The sequence below is a fragment of the Mytilus edulis genome, chromosome 4, assembly GCF_963676685.1.
Source record: "Mytilus edulis chromosome 4, xbMytEdul2.2, whole genome shotgun sequence".
NCBI lineage: Eukaryota > Metazoa > Mollusca > Bivalvia > Mytilida > Mytilidae > Mytilus > Mytilus edulis.
This window is the reverse complement of record NC_092347.1, coordinates 62,206,532-62,224,970: the sequence shown is the minus strand read 5'-3', so window position 1 is coordinate 62,224,970 and position 18,439 is coordinate 62,206,532. Positions and strand designations below refer to the sequence as shown.

Genomic DNA, 18,439 nt, shown 5'->3' with positions numbered 1-18,439 from the left:
TTAATGCATTTTCACTTTTATTACATAAATAAATGATAAAAATATTTACAAATACCTCAAAAATACATAGGTCCTACCTAAACTACATCACTCATTAGTACAGTACTAATACTAATAATGTTATATCTCTTTTAAACAATTAAAGCCCTATAAGTATTTTTAATCATTTTGAAAAATAATTTTCAAGTAAAACAAAAGTTGGTCAAATCTTTCGTTTAGGTGATAATGTTGGACAGTGTTCTTAAACAGATGTCTCACATATCCCCTCAAAAAAATATTTAAAAAAAAACTCCACTAACAATAAATAAACTTTAAAAAGAGTAGTTTCTTTGCTTTCAGTTTTGTCAAGATTTTAAAGGATTTTGTGTCATGAGAAAATATAACATATTGCTACTTTCCAATTCTTTATATTGTATTGATATCAATCCTTTAACAAATCTTTTTGTGAGAAAGGAATTGATTTAACTCACTTCTGGTATAATGAGATACATAGTATTTCATAATCAAATAAGTTAAGATTAATAAATATCAGCATTTCTTTTAAACAAAAATATCTATAACAAAATCATAGCACTAGCACCTGTATTGCTATATATATATTAGACGAGTTGTATATATATATATGTATACACATTTGAAAAAAGAAACTATTTTTTATCTGCTCTTTTAAATTACAACCATTGAAATTTACAAGTAATGTAAATGTGTTATTACATGTAAAAAAAGCATTCAAATACATGTATGTTATCTACTATATTCAAAGTGGACGGAATGTACAAATATCACAGTTATAATGGTGCTTGTTGGTTATACAGTGTACTAATATAATTATACAGAAAGACCAATTGTTCAACCTGATGATGAAAAAATAGTTCGGAACCACAATCCTTATTCAAAATGCTGCTTTAATCTGTAAATCCTAGGAATTGTTCCCGAATTCAGATCATTACATTCCAACATACAAATTGTAAAACTTCAAATATCATTGCATTATTAGTTTTGCTGGTTTCATATAAATATGAATAGTTATGATTGTAACCTGAGTTGTGAATTACATAAATGCACAATGTCTCAACAATGTAAAATATCATGAGTACATCTGACTCAAGAGGTCAACTCTTTCTTCCATCTTCTGTACAAACAGTTCTACTAATGGTATCACAAAATCATCCTGTAATAAAGAAAATATTTTACTATTAAAAATCCTAAAAAATATGTTGTGCTATTAAAAATCCTAAAAAATATGTTGTGCTATTAAAAATCCTAAAAAATATGTTGTGCTATTAAAAATCCTGAAATATATCAAATATTGTGCTATTAAGGTGGTACCTAACACTACAGGGAGATACCTCTGTAAAATAAGCAGCACGTTTTAATGACGTTGTGTTCATGAGGGAATATTAAGCTTCTCAATGATCAAAATAAGTGTTTGTCAAACTGCTATATAACCAGTGTAATTTTTCTGATTAAACGGTTAGTTCAAATTGTTTGAAATTTTTATATTTTTGTCAAAGGGACAAAGTAAATACTTTGTCAAAATTTTATGAAAATTAAACGAGCCAAATTAATTTTAGTGAAAGTGTTGGGTACCACCTTAAAAAGCCTTTTTGGTCATATAGCTCTTTTTATATCTGTTATCTGTTCTTGTATATCATTAGCTTTTAAATATTTGGTTATGAATGTTAGTGATGAAGGTAAATCCAGAAAAGCACTTTACACAATATGAGATTGCAGTTCTTGACAAAAATATAACAAAATATTACATTATATGCTAAATATTTCAGATGTATCAAGCAATACTGTTATTCGGACATTGTTGACATCCCTAATACATATCATAAACATTTTAAGAAATACTAGAAAATAAAATCTGCTAGAATATTTTTAAATCAACTAATGGGGCTAAAGAGTTTGGTAAGATCTGGAGTTTGTATGTGACCAGCAGTTTTATCAGAGTCAACTGACCAACTCATACAAATACTGTTGATTCATTTATTTTCATGGATATAAATTTCCTGAATTGAGGAAATTTTGCATTTTTTAGAAGTATTTAATTCCGTTGTTTTAACAAAATCTGCTAACAAGTCTAAAGATAATTTGTTCTTTGAATATTTAACTTTGTGGTTAATCTATGAAAATTAGTATCCCACAAAAAATTATGAATCCAAAGTAATGGGTTGATTTTGCATAGTTTTAGTCTTACCTTACTGACAACAAGTTTTTCACATTTTTTCAACCATCTCTTGTCTCTTCGTTTGTCATCACTCATATCATCCTAGGTAAAGATAATTGTGTTATATGAATACATAAAGTCATATTAGTTATAATATTTCTGACCCCTTTAACCAAATTCTATGGGGAAAAAAATAACAAACAATAGTTAAGTTCAGGATATATATGATCATAAAGTCATAAAAAAGTTGAATTTATTTTCATGGTTACCTCAAATGAGGCAACTATTCCTATTCCTATTTCAATTTTTTGTTGTCGATTTCTGTTTCACAGTAATAACAAGAAACAAGCAAAATAAATATAAAACAGACTGTTAAAGTTAATCTGCCTCAAAAAATCTGAGACGATGTAATAGCAAGGTTTTCAATGTTATCAAATTAAATCATACATACCATTGCCATTCTCTCTGGATCGCCGTCTGCACTCATGATATCATCTATATCTGATTGGCTAAGATTGAGGATATTTTTAGCTAGACTCTGAGCCTTTTGTAAGGAGGAGTTAGCTTCACGATTGACATCTCTTTCTCTCTTGTTTAATGATTCTCTGGCTTCAGATCTTGTTCTACTGGTTTTCTTTATTAAGTCATGGCCTAGTGACTAAAATTAAAACAAAATAGACTAAATTATGTATGCAGATTAAGAAATAATAATTCAATTCTATTGTTTATCTGCAACCAATATGGTGTAGAATTACAAATAAAATTTTAGACTCTCTGTTGAAGTGGTCAGCTAACTATATAAAGCCTTGAACTTTTCTTCTTTTATCCAGTCAAAATCTGACTTAAAAGGCTAGATTTTTAGTGGAGTCTATAGAGTTTCAAGCATAATTTTCAGATCAGTGAGGTAATATTACAAAATGTTTCAAGGCAAGAATTAACATGTTAACTGTAGATTCATTTATATTTTGGTTCACTTTTTTATTGATTAAGGAACAATAGTATTGTCCTAATCTGTCATTACAGACAAAACCATACACAGGTAAAACACTTCTTTACCTTAATGAATTGTTGGTAGTTTTGAATCTGTCTATATGCATTGGTTAGTTTATCTTGTGCTGCTTCAATGGCCATTTCACTTTGTGAAGCTAGTCCTCTCAACTGTTGCTGTGCTGTGTTTTCTAGTTCACCCACTGATGACTCTAGTTCCATCTTCTTATTTTGGGTGTCTATCAACTGCTTTGTCTAAAAATGGAAAATAAATAGAATGAAACCCCTGTTTAAGGCTCACTTAAAATTTTTAAGATTTACTGTTTTTTTTAAACAGTGCATTTAATGAATGGCTATAATCTATTTTGAATTTATTGAACCATAAAACTAATTTTTGACTCTTCACATTGAATACACAACGTCAAAGTGGGCGTGTCGCCATCAAAATTGACAACATTGAAAATAAAACTAATAATTTAACCAATCAGAAGACAGTAAAAACACAAAATTTATTTATATCTAATTGTTCTATTCTTTTTTGTTGCCAAAAAATTGTCATTCCATATTGTGTTCTTCTAAACTTAATTATTCTCTTTTATTACTTTTTCACATGGAACTTTCTAAATAAAGGTCTACAAAGTAAAATAGACCTTGAATTATCTTGTATAAAAATTGTTTTTACCTTTTTCTCTAACTCATTTGTTAATTTAAGGAACCTTTCCTCATAATCTCTTTTTTCCCTTGTTACTGCACTTAATCTTTTCTTCAGTGAATCAGCCTAAAAATAAATACAACGTGATAAAAATTTACATCTTTTTTCACTGTGAAAAGGCATTCAAAATCAATAATAATATAGAAAGAAAATTATTAAGTTTGAGATAAAGAATAGAAAGTTGTTCACTTAAAAGAGGTAAAACTAGAAATTCCTTCCATATTTGATAAAGAAAATAAACACAAATAAACACAAAAGGATTAGATTGTACATAATTACAATCAGTTATGTTTCATTTCATTCGTATGTTAACTATTTAAGAATTTCATCCATAAACTTCTTTGACAAGCAGATAGAGTGAGAGAACAAAATTTATATTTTATTTCATTCAATTGTAAACTATAAAAGAATTTCTATCCATAAACTTCTTGAAACACAAACAAAATAAAAGAACAAAACCAATATGATTTCTTAATATAATATAAAAGGGAGACATAATAACTACTTTAAGTTACTTTACAGATCAAAAATATTTGATTTCTTACTTGGGTCTTGTTTTTATCAATAGTCTCTTGTAACAATTTGATTTTTGTCTCTAGTTCCTCCTGAAAAATAAAATAAATAACATAAATAATTTATAATATTCTAAAATCAGATTACAAGTTTATTTAATAAATAGAAGAATAAACTGTTTTAGCTTACATAAATGAAGTAAGCAAGGATTTTTAGTGTGAACAGTAAGCTCAAATCGTGTTTCTACTTTATGAAATTCACAGATTACACATTATATCACAAGGTAAACTTTTCATAAACTATGATGGTAATTTCTAAACTAATTTGAAAGGTAGCTTTCAAAAGTCACATTTGTACTTATTTTGAAAAATCTTTCAGAGTCAAATGTGACACTAGTACCAGCATTTTGCTTTATACAAATTACCATGAGTTGAGACCTTTTAATCTGATTTCAAGTTGTGTTCTTATGTTGTATATAGCATCACTGTCGCAGGTTAGGAGGAGGGTTTGGCAACATCAGACATGTTTAAGTGGCCACATCCTGAATGTGCCTGTCCCAAGTCAGGAGCCTATGATTCAGTGGTAGTTGTTTGTTGCTATATATTATATTTGTTTTTTGTATATTGTTTTGTACATTAATTAGGATGTTAGTTTTAATTGTTTTACATTTGTCATTTCATTGCCTTTCATAGCTGACTATAAGGTATCAGTTTTGCCTATTGTTATAGGCTGTACAGTGACCAAATTATACGTCCTTTGGTCCCTGGTGGAGAGTTGTCTCATTGGCAATCATACCACATCTTCTTATACTCATAATGACAAAATAAGGATGAACAGTGTACTGATGTTTGCCCTTATAAAATAATGGTGATAAAAAATACAGCTAGTCATAAATATTGACTTTTAATTTGACAATTATAATTTGCCTCCATGATATACAAATCTAATTATTTAGTTTCTGTATACTTACAACTGCATTAGCATCTGTTTTTGCACTTGATTGAACTTGTTTTAATTTTGACCTCTGTTCTTCTAATAGGTTTCTCTTCTGGCTTGTATCTCTTTCCAATCGGTTTATTCTGTAAATAAAGCAAAATATTGCTAACCGAACATTATCACACTAATTATTAGGTTTCAATTCGCTGAGAGCTGGGACTTGAAACTTTCATACAGGTTGTGAGGAGAGAATGTGCTATTGGAATGTTGAATGGATTTGACACTTGGTCGGAAATGATGATATTTTGCTCCAATAAGGCCTAAAATGCCATCAATATGTTTGAACACATAAATCTTTCAACTAGACTATACTATGTTGTTTTTTGAAACTTTTTCAATATTGCAAAATCAAATCTTATCTCTTTATATCCTGAATAATAATATCACATGGATTTTGGTGTGGATGTTGGGGTGTTAAGAACTTTTTTTGTAAAAAAAATGTCTACAAACAAAAAAAAAATATCAATGTTTTTCTTCATTTGCTTAAAATATAATGTTAATGTAAATGTCACCAACCTGTCTTGTAGATTACGATTTTGTTCCTGTAACATATCATTATCTTGTTTCATCTGTCTCATCTGTGCAGACTGTCTACATATCTCATTTGATGATGCCTAAAATAAACATTAAATAGAAACTTGTAAAAAAACAAAATATAAAAAAAATCTAATTTTACAATACAAAATGTACTAAAATGTTTGCCTTGGACAGTACTGTCAAATAGATGACTATATCATTCTTGCATTTTCTTATATATTTCTAATGCCACAATGCCAATGTTATTAAATCACAGTAAGAGTGGATTATTCAATGTCAGACATCATTTATGCTGATAGACTACAGTTTAACCACTGCAACTCATTCATAAAAAGAACTCTTCAAAGTCCTAATATCTAGTGGTTACTATCTTTAGTTTTATCAAGTGCATAAACAAGGACAAACATGGTGGAAAATCTAAAACTCAGCAATGAATTATAGAAAAAAAATAGCATTTTTAAACTTATGACAGATTTTTCAGTGAAATCAATGTCACAAAATTGAAAAGTTGTGAAATTACCAATAAATCATAAGTTTAACAAGTTATGATAACAAGAAAAATAAATAGATAAAAAAAAAAATAACAATTCGCTTGGATTCTCTTTAAAATATATAAAATGGTTGACATTTGATCCTTACCTTAAGTCTAGTTTCTAATAACTTCCAATCTTGTTCTGAATGTTTATCTACAGCAGTGTCTTTAGAAGCCAGTAATACTTCAAGTTGTCCTTTTTCATGCTGCACTTTCTCTACATCTGTTGTCAGTTTCTAAAACAATAAGAAGTTATGGTCATTTAAATACTTTTTAAATATTTGAAATGATAAACTAAGGTCAAATACAACCATAACTCTTACTTAAATTTTCAATGTATCTTGTAGCTTCTGTTTTAGTATGAAATAATATATCTAAAGAATCAATTAAGGAGGTAGACCTAGGTTAAGGGAAATAACTCTTAAAATCATCAGTACGTTTGTGTCAAACATTTTCATAAATATATTCTAAGCTTCTAGGTTACATAGATTATTTTCAATCTGTTTCAGGTAAATGCTTAAAATTCATTGAGGAAACTTGACTTTCACAAACACATAACTGATTTAAAGAGTTATCTCCCTGTACCAAGGTCTACCCCCTTAAAAGGATTGACAGACAATAATCAAAATTAGTCTCCTAAATGATGTAATAACAAAATTCAATATCAGGTGCAGATTCATATGGGCAGTCCTGGTGTTCACAGCTCCAAAAAAGAATGTAACATAAAATAAAGGTTAAGTTGCAGCCAATTCTGTATCAAAATAAGGTCCTCCAATTTCTTATTATCAGGAGGGCCCATGTTACATCAAATCCTGGATTCACATATGAATGTCTGGATTTTTGTGTTGGAGAAGACAAGAAACCATCTAAAATGTTTTGCATATATTTTATATGACTACAGTATCTGTATAGTTTGTTTTGCCATCTGTTATCTTTTACTAGCTTGAGACAGATCTGTATGTAACTGTGTACTGGTCTATATTTTAAATATTTTATATGTATACCTGGATAGTTTGTTTTGCCATCTGTAATCTTTTATTAGCTTGTGACAGATCTGTTTGTAACTGTGTACTGGTATCTTTGTTGTCTTCCAAAGATTTCTTTGCCACAGATTTAGCTTCTCTTAGCGTTGTAACCTGAAATTTGAATATCAATTGATAAATTCTAACAGTATTTGATACAAGGTGATTTGCAATTCTGCAAAAAAAACATTTTGAAAATACCTAATACACAGAAGAATTTTTTTTTAAATGTGTATTTCGATAGGGTGTCCTATACAATGTAATCAACTTATCTAAGTGTTTCAGAAAACTAGTTCAAAGTTGTCATATTTTCCTAACATGATTATTTTTTTCCACTCTTGAATTTACTCAATTGGAAATATGTTTCTAATTCTAATATGATACTGTAAGTACACACCCATGGTTAAATATAAATATATTGTTTGGGTGGTTCTGATCATACTCCCATGTCACATGTTTTTGTTATGAATAAGCTACCTGACGTCTTTGAATATAAGCATTTTACATGAAAATGCAATATTGAGATAACCGAAAATCTTTACAACAAGGAAACGTAAACAAACGACGCCTGAAAAGAATGTGTTATAAGCCTTTTAAACATATAAGTAATATCATTATTTAAATAATTCCAAACTTATCTAAAACCGTTATTGAAAATAGTTTAAGCATGTCACTTATTCAGTTTGCTATGTTCTTTTGCATCATGTTATAGTGCGTTTAATTATGGGAACTGCAAATATACTTCCCCTAGAGTGCATGATCCAAAAGCATTGCTGTATTTGTCCTATATGAATAGAAATAATTCATTGGGCTTGTATTTTACCTTTACACGGATATTCTACATTTCACTATTGTTCTAGGTAAATGTTTAGCATAAAGAACCCTGTGGTAAATCAGTATATATTCAAGCCCCCATGAATTATTTCTGAAGTATATTCTAATCATACATATTGTTGAAATTGTATAACACTTTATTTCTAAGTATATTTTAACCATACCTGTTGCTGTAGCTGTACAACTCTCTGTTTCAATTGTTTCAGTTGTCGTAGGAGTTGATTATGGGTAGATTTCTGTTCACTACTCCTAGGAGAGGGTGAGGCTTTTAAAACTCCCCTCACTGGAGAGGCCATTGGTGAGGTGGCTGTCTCTCTTAATACCACTATAAATAAACAAAGAAATAATGACAATACAAAATAAGTAAAAAATTATTCATTCATGCAAGATTAACGTGGTACCCAACACTTTCACTAAAATTGATTTGTCTCGTTTAATTTTCATTAAATTTTGACAAAGTATTTACATTGACCCTTTAACAAAAATATAAAAATTTCAAAAATTTTGAACCAACCATTTTATCAGAAAAATTACACTGGTTATATAGCAGTTTGAAAAACACCAATTTTGATCCTTGACAAGCTTACTATTCCCTTTACAACACAACGTTATTAAAACGTTTAGCTGATTTTACAGAGTTATCTCCCTGTAGTGTTAGGTACCACCTTAAAAGCAATCACAATAGATACTTATGAAAAGAGGATGAGGAAAACCTTTTTTCAGGAAACACCAATTTTTTAGTTTGCAAAGGTTCAATCAAAATCTCTTTTAGAAATCAGAGTTAAAGAATGAGAATAAATTGGAAGTATTAAAATTTTAGATTTTTTTCATTTCAAAGTCGCATGTATTACCATCATTAGTAATAAGAAGAGAGTATGTAAGAATATCACTAACCAGTTCTAGTATTGGTACCACTACTACTGGAATAAGCCCCATTATTTACTTACCAGTTCTAGTGTTGGTACCACTACTACTGGAATAAGCCCCATTATTTACTTACCAGTTCTAGTATTGGTACCACTACTACTGGAATAAGCCCCATTATTTACTTACCAGTTCTAGTATTGGTACCACTACTACTGGAATAAGCCCCATTATTTACTTACCAGTTCTAGTATTGGTACCACTACTACTGGAATAAGCCCCATTATTTACTTACCAGTTCTAGTATTGGTACCACTACTACTGGAATAAGCCCCATTATTTACTTACCAGTTCTAGTGTTGGTACCACTACTACTGGAATAAGCCCCATTATTTACTTACCAGTTCTAGTGTTGGTACCACTACTACTGGAATAAGCTCCATTATTTACTTACCAGTTCTAGTATTGGTACCACTACTACTGGAATAAGCCCCATTATTTACTTTCCAGTTCTAGTATTGGTACCACTACTACTGGAATAAGCCCCATTATTTACTTACCAGTTCTAGTATTGGTACCACTACTACTGGAATAAGCCCCATTATTTACTTACCAGTTCTAGTGTTGGTACCACTACTACTGGAATAAGCCCCATTATTTACTTACCAGTTCTAGTGTTGGTACCACTACTACTGGAATAAGCCCCATTATTTACTTACCAGTTCTAGTGTTGGTACCACTACTACTGGAATAAGCCCCATTATTTACTTACCAGTTCTAGTGTTGGTACCACTACTACTGGAATAAGCCCCATTATTTACTTACCAGTTCTAGTGTTGGTACCACTACTACTGGAATAAGCCCCATTATTTACTTACCAGTTCTAGTGTTGGTACCACTACTACTGGAATAAGCCCCATTATTTCTCCCATTAGTTTTGCCTCCTCTCTGGTTTCTCAGGGAAACTCTGTTGATTCTATGTACTGGTCTACCAGATCGTTTACCCTATAACAATACAAAAGTTTTAGTCTGAGAACATATCAAATAATATAAAATGTTTCAAAATTAAAACACATGACACCAGTTGCTATATTTATCAAAACATAAATTTAAATATTGAAAATAATTCCTTCACATATGATACTTATAAAATATACAGGGATCATCAAAATCTGTCTTGACCATCATTATTTTCAAACTTGTGTAAGTTGCGAGTCCAAAGATACATCAAAATTGTAAAATGTTGCTTCAAGAATCCGAAGTGAGAACCCTGATTTATGTTAAATGCTAGAATACAATACTTTGAGAACAGTAGTTGTGAAATTTTAATGGCATGCAAATATTATTTCTGATTCATATATGACATTCTTTTTTTGCTCTGTAAGCAATGCCCTGTTCTAATTCCAATAGAACATGGGCTGCATGTGATTGACATCAAAACTGAAATTTCATTGTCAGTTGTGTTTTGAACAACACAGGAGATCAAAATGGACATTATTGTTTGATATTAAATAAAATCGTTCTCAAAGTAATTTTACATGTAGCTTCTTATTTTTATCCTGAAACGTTCAAGTTTCTATAACATTTTGGCTTCAACCAATCATCATGGTTGTCTTTTGAAAGTGTATTACAGGTCGGCTTTGAAGCACAAAAGAACTTAATTTCCAATTTGAATGGAAATTTTTCGACTATACTATGCTCATTGATCATTTTAACATGAGTAGGCATTATATTTGTTAACATATAAACACCTCGCTTATGCTCCGCATACAAATATTGAAACATATAAAATGCCTACCCATGTTAAAATGATATTCGAGCATGACATGAAAGAATAACTTTGAAAATAATAACCTGGATGCAAAATTTAAAGACAAGATATTATTGAGCAAGGACTAAATTAGGTTAAAATAATTTAATATTTACCCTATAACCAGGAGGACTATCATCATTAGTAGATCTGGACAATGATACAATAGCTTGACCTAATGTATCACTCTCTGTCTCTTCACTGAGTCTGAAAATATAAACTATGTTTTACTGTCTCAAATATAAACTATGTTTTACTGTATCAAATATAAACTATGTATTACTGTCTCAAATATATATGAACTGTGTTTTACGGTCTCAAATGTAAACAATGTTTTGCTGTCTCAAATATAAACTATGTTTTACGGTCTCAAATGTTAACAATGTTTTGCTGTCTCAAATATAAACTATGTTTTACTGTCTCAAATATAAACTATGTTTACTGTCTCAAATATAAACTATGTTTTACTGTCTCAAATATAAACTATGTTTACTGTCTCAAATATAAACTATGTTTACTGTCTCAAATATAAACTATGTTTTACTGTCTCAAATATAAACTATGTTTTACTGTCTCAAATATAAACTATGTGTTACTGTCTCAAATATAAACTATGTTTTACTGTCTCAAAAATAAACTATGTTTTACTGTCTCAAATATAAACTATGTTTTACTGTCTCAAATATAAACAATGTTTTACTATTTCAAATATAAACAATGTTTTACTGTCTCAAATATAAACAATGTTTTACTATTTCAAATATAAACAATGTTTTACTGTCTCAAATATAAACTATGTTTACTGTCTCAAATATAAACTATGTTTACTGTCTCAAATATAAACTATGTTTTACTGTCTCAAATATAAACTATGTTTTACTGTCTCAAATATAAACTATGTCTTACTGATTCAAATTGAAACTATGATTTACTGTTTCAAATATAAATTATGTGTTTCTGTCTCAAATTGAGATCCCCCCAGTTAGGTTTTTGTTGCTCAGTTTTAAGTTTCTATGTTGTGTTTTGTGAACAAGTTGTAGGCCGTACTGTTATTTGTCTATCGATAGCTTTTTGTTTTTTGCCATAGCATTGTCGTTTTGACTTATGGGTTTAAATATCTTTAACCTCTCTTTTTTTTATCATAGATCCTATAATATGATTAAGAAATAATTCCTTCATGTCATGCTCTATGCTCATTTTAACATGGGTAGGCATTATATTTGTAGATATTGTACACTGAGCGTTAGCGAGGTGTAAAATGTGGTCAAATATAATGCCTACCCCTGTTAAAATGAGCATAGAGCATGACACAAAGGAATTATTTCGATTCTAATAGGACAAATAAAGTATTTTTGTAGGTAGAAGCGTACGAAAATACTGTACAAATGTTTGGCTTTTCCTGTTTCCTCCCCGAGGAGTCTGTGCATTACATTTCATATTGTATAAGTTTAAAAACTATGAGCAGGGTAAATATATGTTATTTTATAAAAATATATAATAAAAGTTTATGCTAGCTGCTTAAATGTATATATTTTAAAGGATAACGATGGAAATAACGTTAATATACACAGTAAGTTCGTGCGCATGTGTCAAACATATTTTGTGCTCATTAGAACACGGCTTTGTTTACAAAGCGTAATAAGGAAGTCATATAAGAATTCCTGTTTCTAATTTGCAAGCATATGCAGTCTTTTGATAACTGGTCTTTCAACATATCAAAAATATTTGACACACAATAAATAAGTGTACTTACTCTTCCACATCTTCAGATATCTCTTCCCATCCTTCATCTTCAAAGTTTCTAAACACTCTCTTCATCTTATCAATACTTTTGTTTAGTGATCTCTGGTACTATGAAAACATTAATAATACTGTTAAATTATCAATTTTAAATAGCTTAAATTTATAGTATCAACAGTCATTTGGCATATGCCTTTCACAAGGTTGTAACAATAATATCACATGTATTTTCTTCTTTTTAATTTTTTTTTATAAATGCACTTTTTCAAATGCACTTTTTCAAATGCACTTTTTCAAAAGCACTTTATATTGTATTTATGTAGGTGCACCTAAAAATAGGAGGTATTAGTAATTCACTAAAGAATTATCGATACTTACTATCATGTAAAAAGGCATGCAACACATTCGATAACCCAAAGATATAAAAAGAAAAGCACAAAAAAAGTTTACTTAAAAGCTTGCAAGACTTTATAAAATTGTACCTTGAATTATTCTGAAGTACTAAAACTGATATAATTCAAAATACTGAATTCCGACAACAAATGTCTATTGAAGCAAAGGGTATGTCAACAGTGAGAAAGCTTGCTAAATCTTTGGACAAAGCAATATCTTCAGTTCTATTTTTCCAATGTTATCAGAAATATTTTTTTCCTCAAAATTACTAAAAGATAAATTAAGAAGTACAAATCTCTTAGGGACGACATCAAAAGATCAATGTAGGATAAAAAAAACTTAAATCAAATAGTTTGGGGGTGGGGGGATTAAAATTGCTGCAAGTTTTGTTTATCCAAAATCAATTTAACATGTATCCATATTGGTCAATAAATTTTTCTCAAATTAAGTTAAGAGGGGGTGGGTCAGGGAAAAAACTATGTGAATTTTAATTTTAATTTAAAGTTTTTAATCCTACATTGAACTTTTGATGTCGTCCCTTATTGACATGAAATAAAATAGTTGTAACATTTAATCATTTGAAAGAAGTGAACAAAATATCCCTAGGATGTGTATTATGAATAAAGATGTTCTTCATTTTCAATATGATTTACAAACACTTCAGATAAAGGGAGACGAGTAAAATGAACAAATTTAATCTGAATTAAAAAAAAAAATTTGGACATTGTGTTTAGAAACTTTGAACAGTTCTTTTTTGATAAATGCTAATTTACAAAAAATACCCTCTGAATGTATTTTTGTTTTTTATGATGCAAGGTTGAGTTTGTATTGGTGTTAACTCCATATATCCCTTTTTATCCACACAATATGAAAAAAAAGTCTTTTATTGTGTTGATCAGTATCAGTGATAAATATTCATATTTCTTTATACCATGCATAATACTTGTGAATTAATTTGGCATTTTTTTTACATAAGCAATTTTTCACCTCGTACATAAAAAGTTCCATTACATCAATGTTAATGATCGTCCATGACAGCCGAGACATTTCAGTACAGATTGGCAGAATGGTTTTTCAATGAAAATATTTATGATGACAGACAGTATACAAAGTTATTAAATTGACTAAAGTGAGGACAAAATACTGTTTTCAAAAGGCACTTTGGTCCAAGATGAGCTAAACAAAATTTGGGATAAAGCTGTAGCATTTGTCTTAGAATATAAAGTAAATTACGAAAAGTACTCCTAGTTGAATATTTAAGGCTTTTTACGTTTTTTTAATAAAAATTAAAGCGTGAAATCCACATCTAGTTTAAAATGTCTTGCTGCAATCGGTAGATGAATCAAAAATAGAGGGAAAACACTTCTAATTTAATCTTTGTGCTTTTTGGTCTTTGAATTCAAAGTAAGGAGTCAAAAACAACTTCTAGTTGAATATTTTGTGCTTTTTTTGTCATTGAATAAAAAATAAAGATTGAAAAAAACACATTTAGATTTATAGATCTTGCTGCAATGTGAACATGAATGATATTTAAGAGTGTAAATGGAGAAATTATCCTCATCCATGATAGCAAACTGTTCAACAAATTAAAATAAAAGCTCTGTAAAATGCTCCGATAAATACTGCACAGCACACATTTATATAATTATATCAACATGCACCACCATCATTCACCATTTCACTCAATGAATGAATTTAGTTTCTGGGATGTATAACTGGTTCCCTATTACCTTTATATCCCCCATAAAATACTATTAATAAATCTGAACAAGAATGAATTAGATATTTTCCTAGACTAGGTAGAAAAAAAACCAATATACTGTAAATTCATAAATTATTGCAATGTTTCATAAATGCTAAAAAAAACAACAGTATCAGGTTCCACTAAAAAACGGGCATTCATAATTTCAGTATTTTAGTAACGATTTTCTTTCACAAAATTTTTGCATTGCATTAATTAGATCCCACATTCACATTAATAACTGGATGCATTGATAAATCTGAATTTAGAGTTCACAAAACCCCGAATTACTGTAAAAATATTGAACAGTTTTGAGTGTTGTTTAGGCAATAAGGGAACCAGTCAGTCTGATGTGCTAACCTATCTCCTTGACAACAATGTCACATGATCAGAGTATATATGTTTATACAACATAGACCTACCTGTTGACCTTGTAGGTTTAAATTCTACAAAATGTTGTCATATAATATGAATAATTCAATACAAACTACTAAAAATGAATATTTACATCTTGTATTGAAAAACGGAAGACTAACTATAATATTAGCAACAAATACTATAAAGAGGACAAAAAAACTACGAAAAAATGAGCCGTACAACAATGCTTCATATTTTGACATCATTAAAGGTTTGTTGTTTTCAATATTAATTGGTTAAAATACAAATTTCAAAGCCATCCTAAGGTTTCACTTTTATGACCACAAAATAACACTAAAAAAAAATTCATGAAAAAATAAGACTTTTGTAGACTTGAAAAAAGTCATCCAATATTTAGTCTAAACATAATCAATAAATCTTTAAAGAAACAGGTTCTGCTACTTATTTCTATTAAGATATGATACATTTCCCCTCATATTTCAAACATCAAAAATAATTGGTTTGCAGGTTTTAAATTTGAGAAAATTAACCATCTGGAATAGGGAAATATTGCCAAACCCCAAACTCCCTTTGTGTATCAATGAAATACATTAAGATATATAAATAGAGATCCAATAAATAAAAGAATCCTGATGAAAGAGGAAATTCTTCTTTGTTTAACAACAAGAGGCTCTCAAGAGCCTGAATCGCTCACATGAATTTTTTTGGTTTAATCTCTCATCAATGATTATTTTGGCTTTTCAATTTATTTAAATGTTCTTTGAATCGTCCTATTTTCTTCAAAAGCAAAAAAAAATCATTTTCTCCTATGTTCTATTTTAGCCATAGGAGCTATGTTTCTTGACATACAAGGAAATGAAATATAAAATTTATACTAGATACTCTGAAACTCTGAAACTCATTTAGCCTAAGTTTGGCTGAAATTGATACAGCAGTTTCATAAGAGAAGATTTTTTAAAGTAAGTCAACATGATGAACAAATTGTGAAAAAAGTCTTTAAAGGGCAATAACTCCTAAAGAGGTCAATTGACAATTTTGGTCAAATTGACTTATTTGTAGATCTTACTTTGCTGATCATATTTGCTGTTTACAGTTTATCTTTATCTATAATAATATTCAAGATAATGACCAAAAACTGCAAAATTTCCTTAAAATTACCAATTAAGTGGCAGCAACCCAACAATTGGATGTTTGATTCATCTGAAAATTTCAGGGCTGATAGATATTGACCTAATGAACATTTTTACTCCGTGTCAGATTTGCTCTTAATGCTTTCGTTTTTGAGATATAAGCCAAAAACTGCATTTGACCCCTATGTTCTATTTTAAGTAACGGCGGCCATGTTTTTTGACGGATCAAAAATCAAAGCACACACTTTGTGCAGGATAATCTAAGGAACAACCATGCTAAGTTTTAACCAAATCCATTCAGTAGTTTCAGAGGAGAAGATTTTTTAAAGTTAGCAAATATGATGAACAAATTGTGAAAAATTGTCATTAAAGGACAATAACCCCTTAAGGGGTCAATTGACAATTTTGGTCATATTAACTTATTTGTAGATCTTACTTTGCTGATCTTTTTTGCTGTTTACAGTTTATCTTTGTCTATAATAATATTCAAGATAATGACCAAAAACTGCAAAATTTCCTTAAAATTACCAATTAAGTGGCAGCAACCCAACAAGGTTTTGTTTGATTCATCTGAAAATTTTAGGGCTGATAGATCTTGACCTAATGAACATTTTTACTTCGTGTCAGATTTGCTCTAAATGCTTTCATTTTTGAGATATAAGCCAAAAACTGCATTTGACCCCTATGTTCTATTTTAAGTAACGGCGGCCATGTTTTTTGACGGATCAAAAATCAAAGCACACACTTTGTGCAGGATAATCTAAGGAACAATCATGCTAAGTTTTAACCAAATCCATTCAGTAGTTTCAGAGGAGAAGATTTTTTAAAGTTAGCAAATATGATGAACAAATTGTGAAAAATTGTCATTAAAGGACAATAACCCCTTAAGGGGTCAATTGATAATTTTGGTCATATTAACTTATTTGTAGATCTTACTTTGCTGATCTTTTTTGCTGTTTACAGTTTATCTTTATCTATAATAATATTCAAGATAATGACCAAAAACTGCAAAATTTCCTTAAAATTACCAATTAAGTGGCAGCAACCCAACAATGGTTTGTTTGATTCATCTGAAAATTTCAGGGCTGATAGATCTTGACCTAATGAACATTTTTACCCCATGTCAGATTTGCTCTAAATGCTTTCGTTTTTGAGATATAAGCCAAAAACTGCATTTGACCCCTATGTTCTATTTTAAGTAACGGCGGCCATGTTTTTGACGGATCAAAAATCGAAGCGCACATTTTGTGCAGGATATACTAAGGAACAATCATGTTAAGTTTCATTCAAATCCATTCAGTAGTTTCAGAGGAGAAGATGTTTGAAAAATTGTTAACGACGACAGACGACGACGACGACGACGACGACGACGACGACGACGTCGACGACGACGGACGCCAAGTGATGAGAAAAGCTCACATGGCCTTTTAGGCCAGGTGAGCTAATAATATTACTGTGAAACATTGTTGTGAAAAAATATATCAAACTGGCAACATATTTGACTTTTCAACCATTACATATATTAATCAACCAAAATTTTAATTTTAGGAAAAACTGCATACCTGTTTGGCCACCTGGCTTCTGCTCCTTGGATCCTTCTTCTTTCCCTTAGGTCCTGACTTAGTAGACATGACATACTTCTGTCCCATTTCAATCTTGTGACCCAGTTCTATATTGTCACGCTCAAGCTTTTCTTTTACATGTTTCTCATCTTCAACAGATCGTTCCAGTCTATAAAAGTCAATTAGATATTTTAATTTATTGTATTACATAAGTAAAAGTTTTAATACAATTGTTGTCATGTATTGCCAAATGCTTCAAATACAACTTGTACTTTGTGTCTTTTGACTTTTGTTAGTTTTTTGTTTGTTTTCTACTTCATGTAAATGTGAGTGTCAAGCCATTTCAAACATTTTCAACATGTTTCTATGTTGTATTGCTACACCACTGTTCCAGGTAAAGAGAGGGTTGAGTGCTCACAAACATGTAAAATATCCTAACATTCTACATATGCATGTCACAAGTCTGGATCTGTAATTCAGTATAAGTATTGCTTATTGTTAAAGATAAAAGGGCG

The 18,439-nt window shown here is 29.8% G+C and overlaps 1 protein-coding gene across 5 annotated transcripts in view; it reads right to left on the bottom strand.

The window, feature by feature from the left end:
* Nucleotides 1–18,439, bottom strand: part of LOC139520148 (centlein-like) — a 59,514-nt gene continuing 41,075 nt past the window's right edge. For 3 of the 5 annotated variants that reach the window (XM_071312614.1, XM_071312615.1, XM_071312617.1), the window contains 16 exons: nt 17,925–18,093; nt 15,277–15,300; nt 12,734–12,831; nt 11,097–11,187; nt 10,049–10,175; nt 8,471–8,631; nt 7,455–7,586; nt 6,558–6,686; nt 5,898–5,995; nt 5,356–5,464; nt 4,418–4,477; nt 3,843–3,938; nt 3,230–3,415; nt 2,625–2,831; nt 2,204–2,275; nt 1–1,171 (listed from right to left, as the gene is read on the bottom strand). In XM_071312614.1, the coding sequence (XP_071168715.1) occupies nt 1,088–1,171; nt 2,204–2,275; nt 2,625–2,831; nt 3,230–3,415; nt 3,843–3,938; nt 4,418–4,477; nt 5,356–5,464; nt 5,898–5,995; nt 6,558–6,686; nt 7,455–7,586; nt 8,471–8,631; nt 10,049–10,175; nt 11,097–11,187; nt 12,734–12,831; nt 15,277–15,300; nt 17,925–18,093 (1,843 nt within the window). In that variant the 3' untranslated portion in view covers nt 1–1,087. The remainder of the gene's footprint in view (nt 1,172–2,203; nt 2,276–2,624; nt 2,832–3,229; nt 3,416–3,842; nt 3,939–4,417; nt 4,478–5,355; nt 5,465–5,897; nt 5,996–6,557; nt 6,687–7,454; nt 7,587–8,470; nt 8,632–10,048; nt 10,176–11,096; nt 11,188–12,733; nt 12,832–15,276; nt 15,301–17,924; nt 18,094–18,439) is intronic. The other 2 variants (XM_071312618.1, XM_071312616.1) reach the window with 1 other exon arrangement.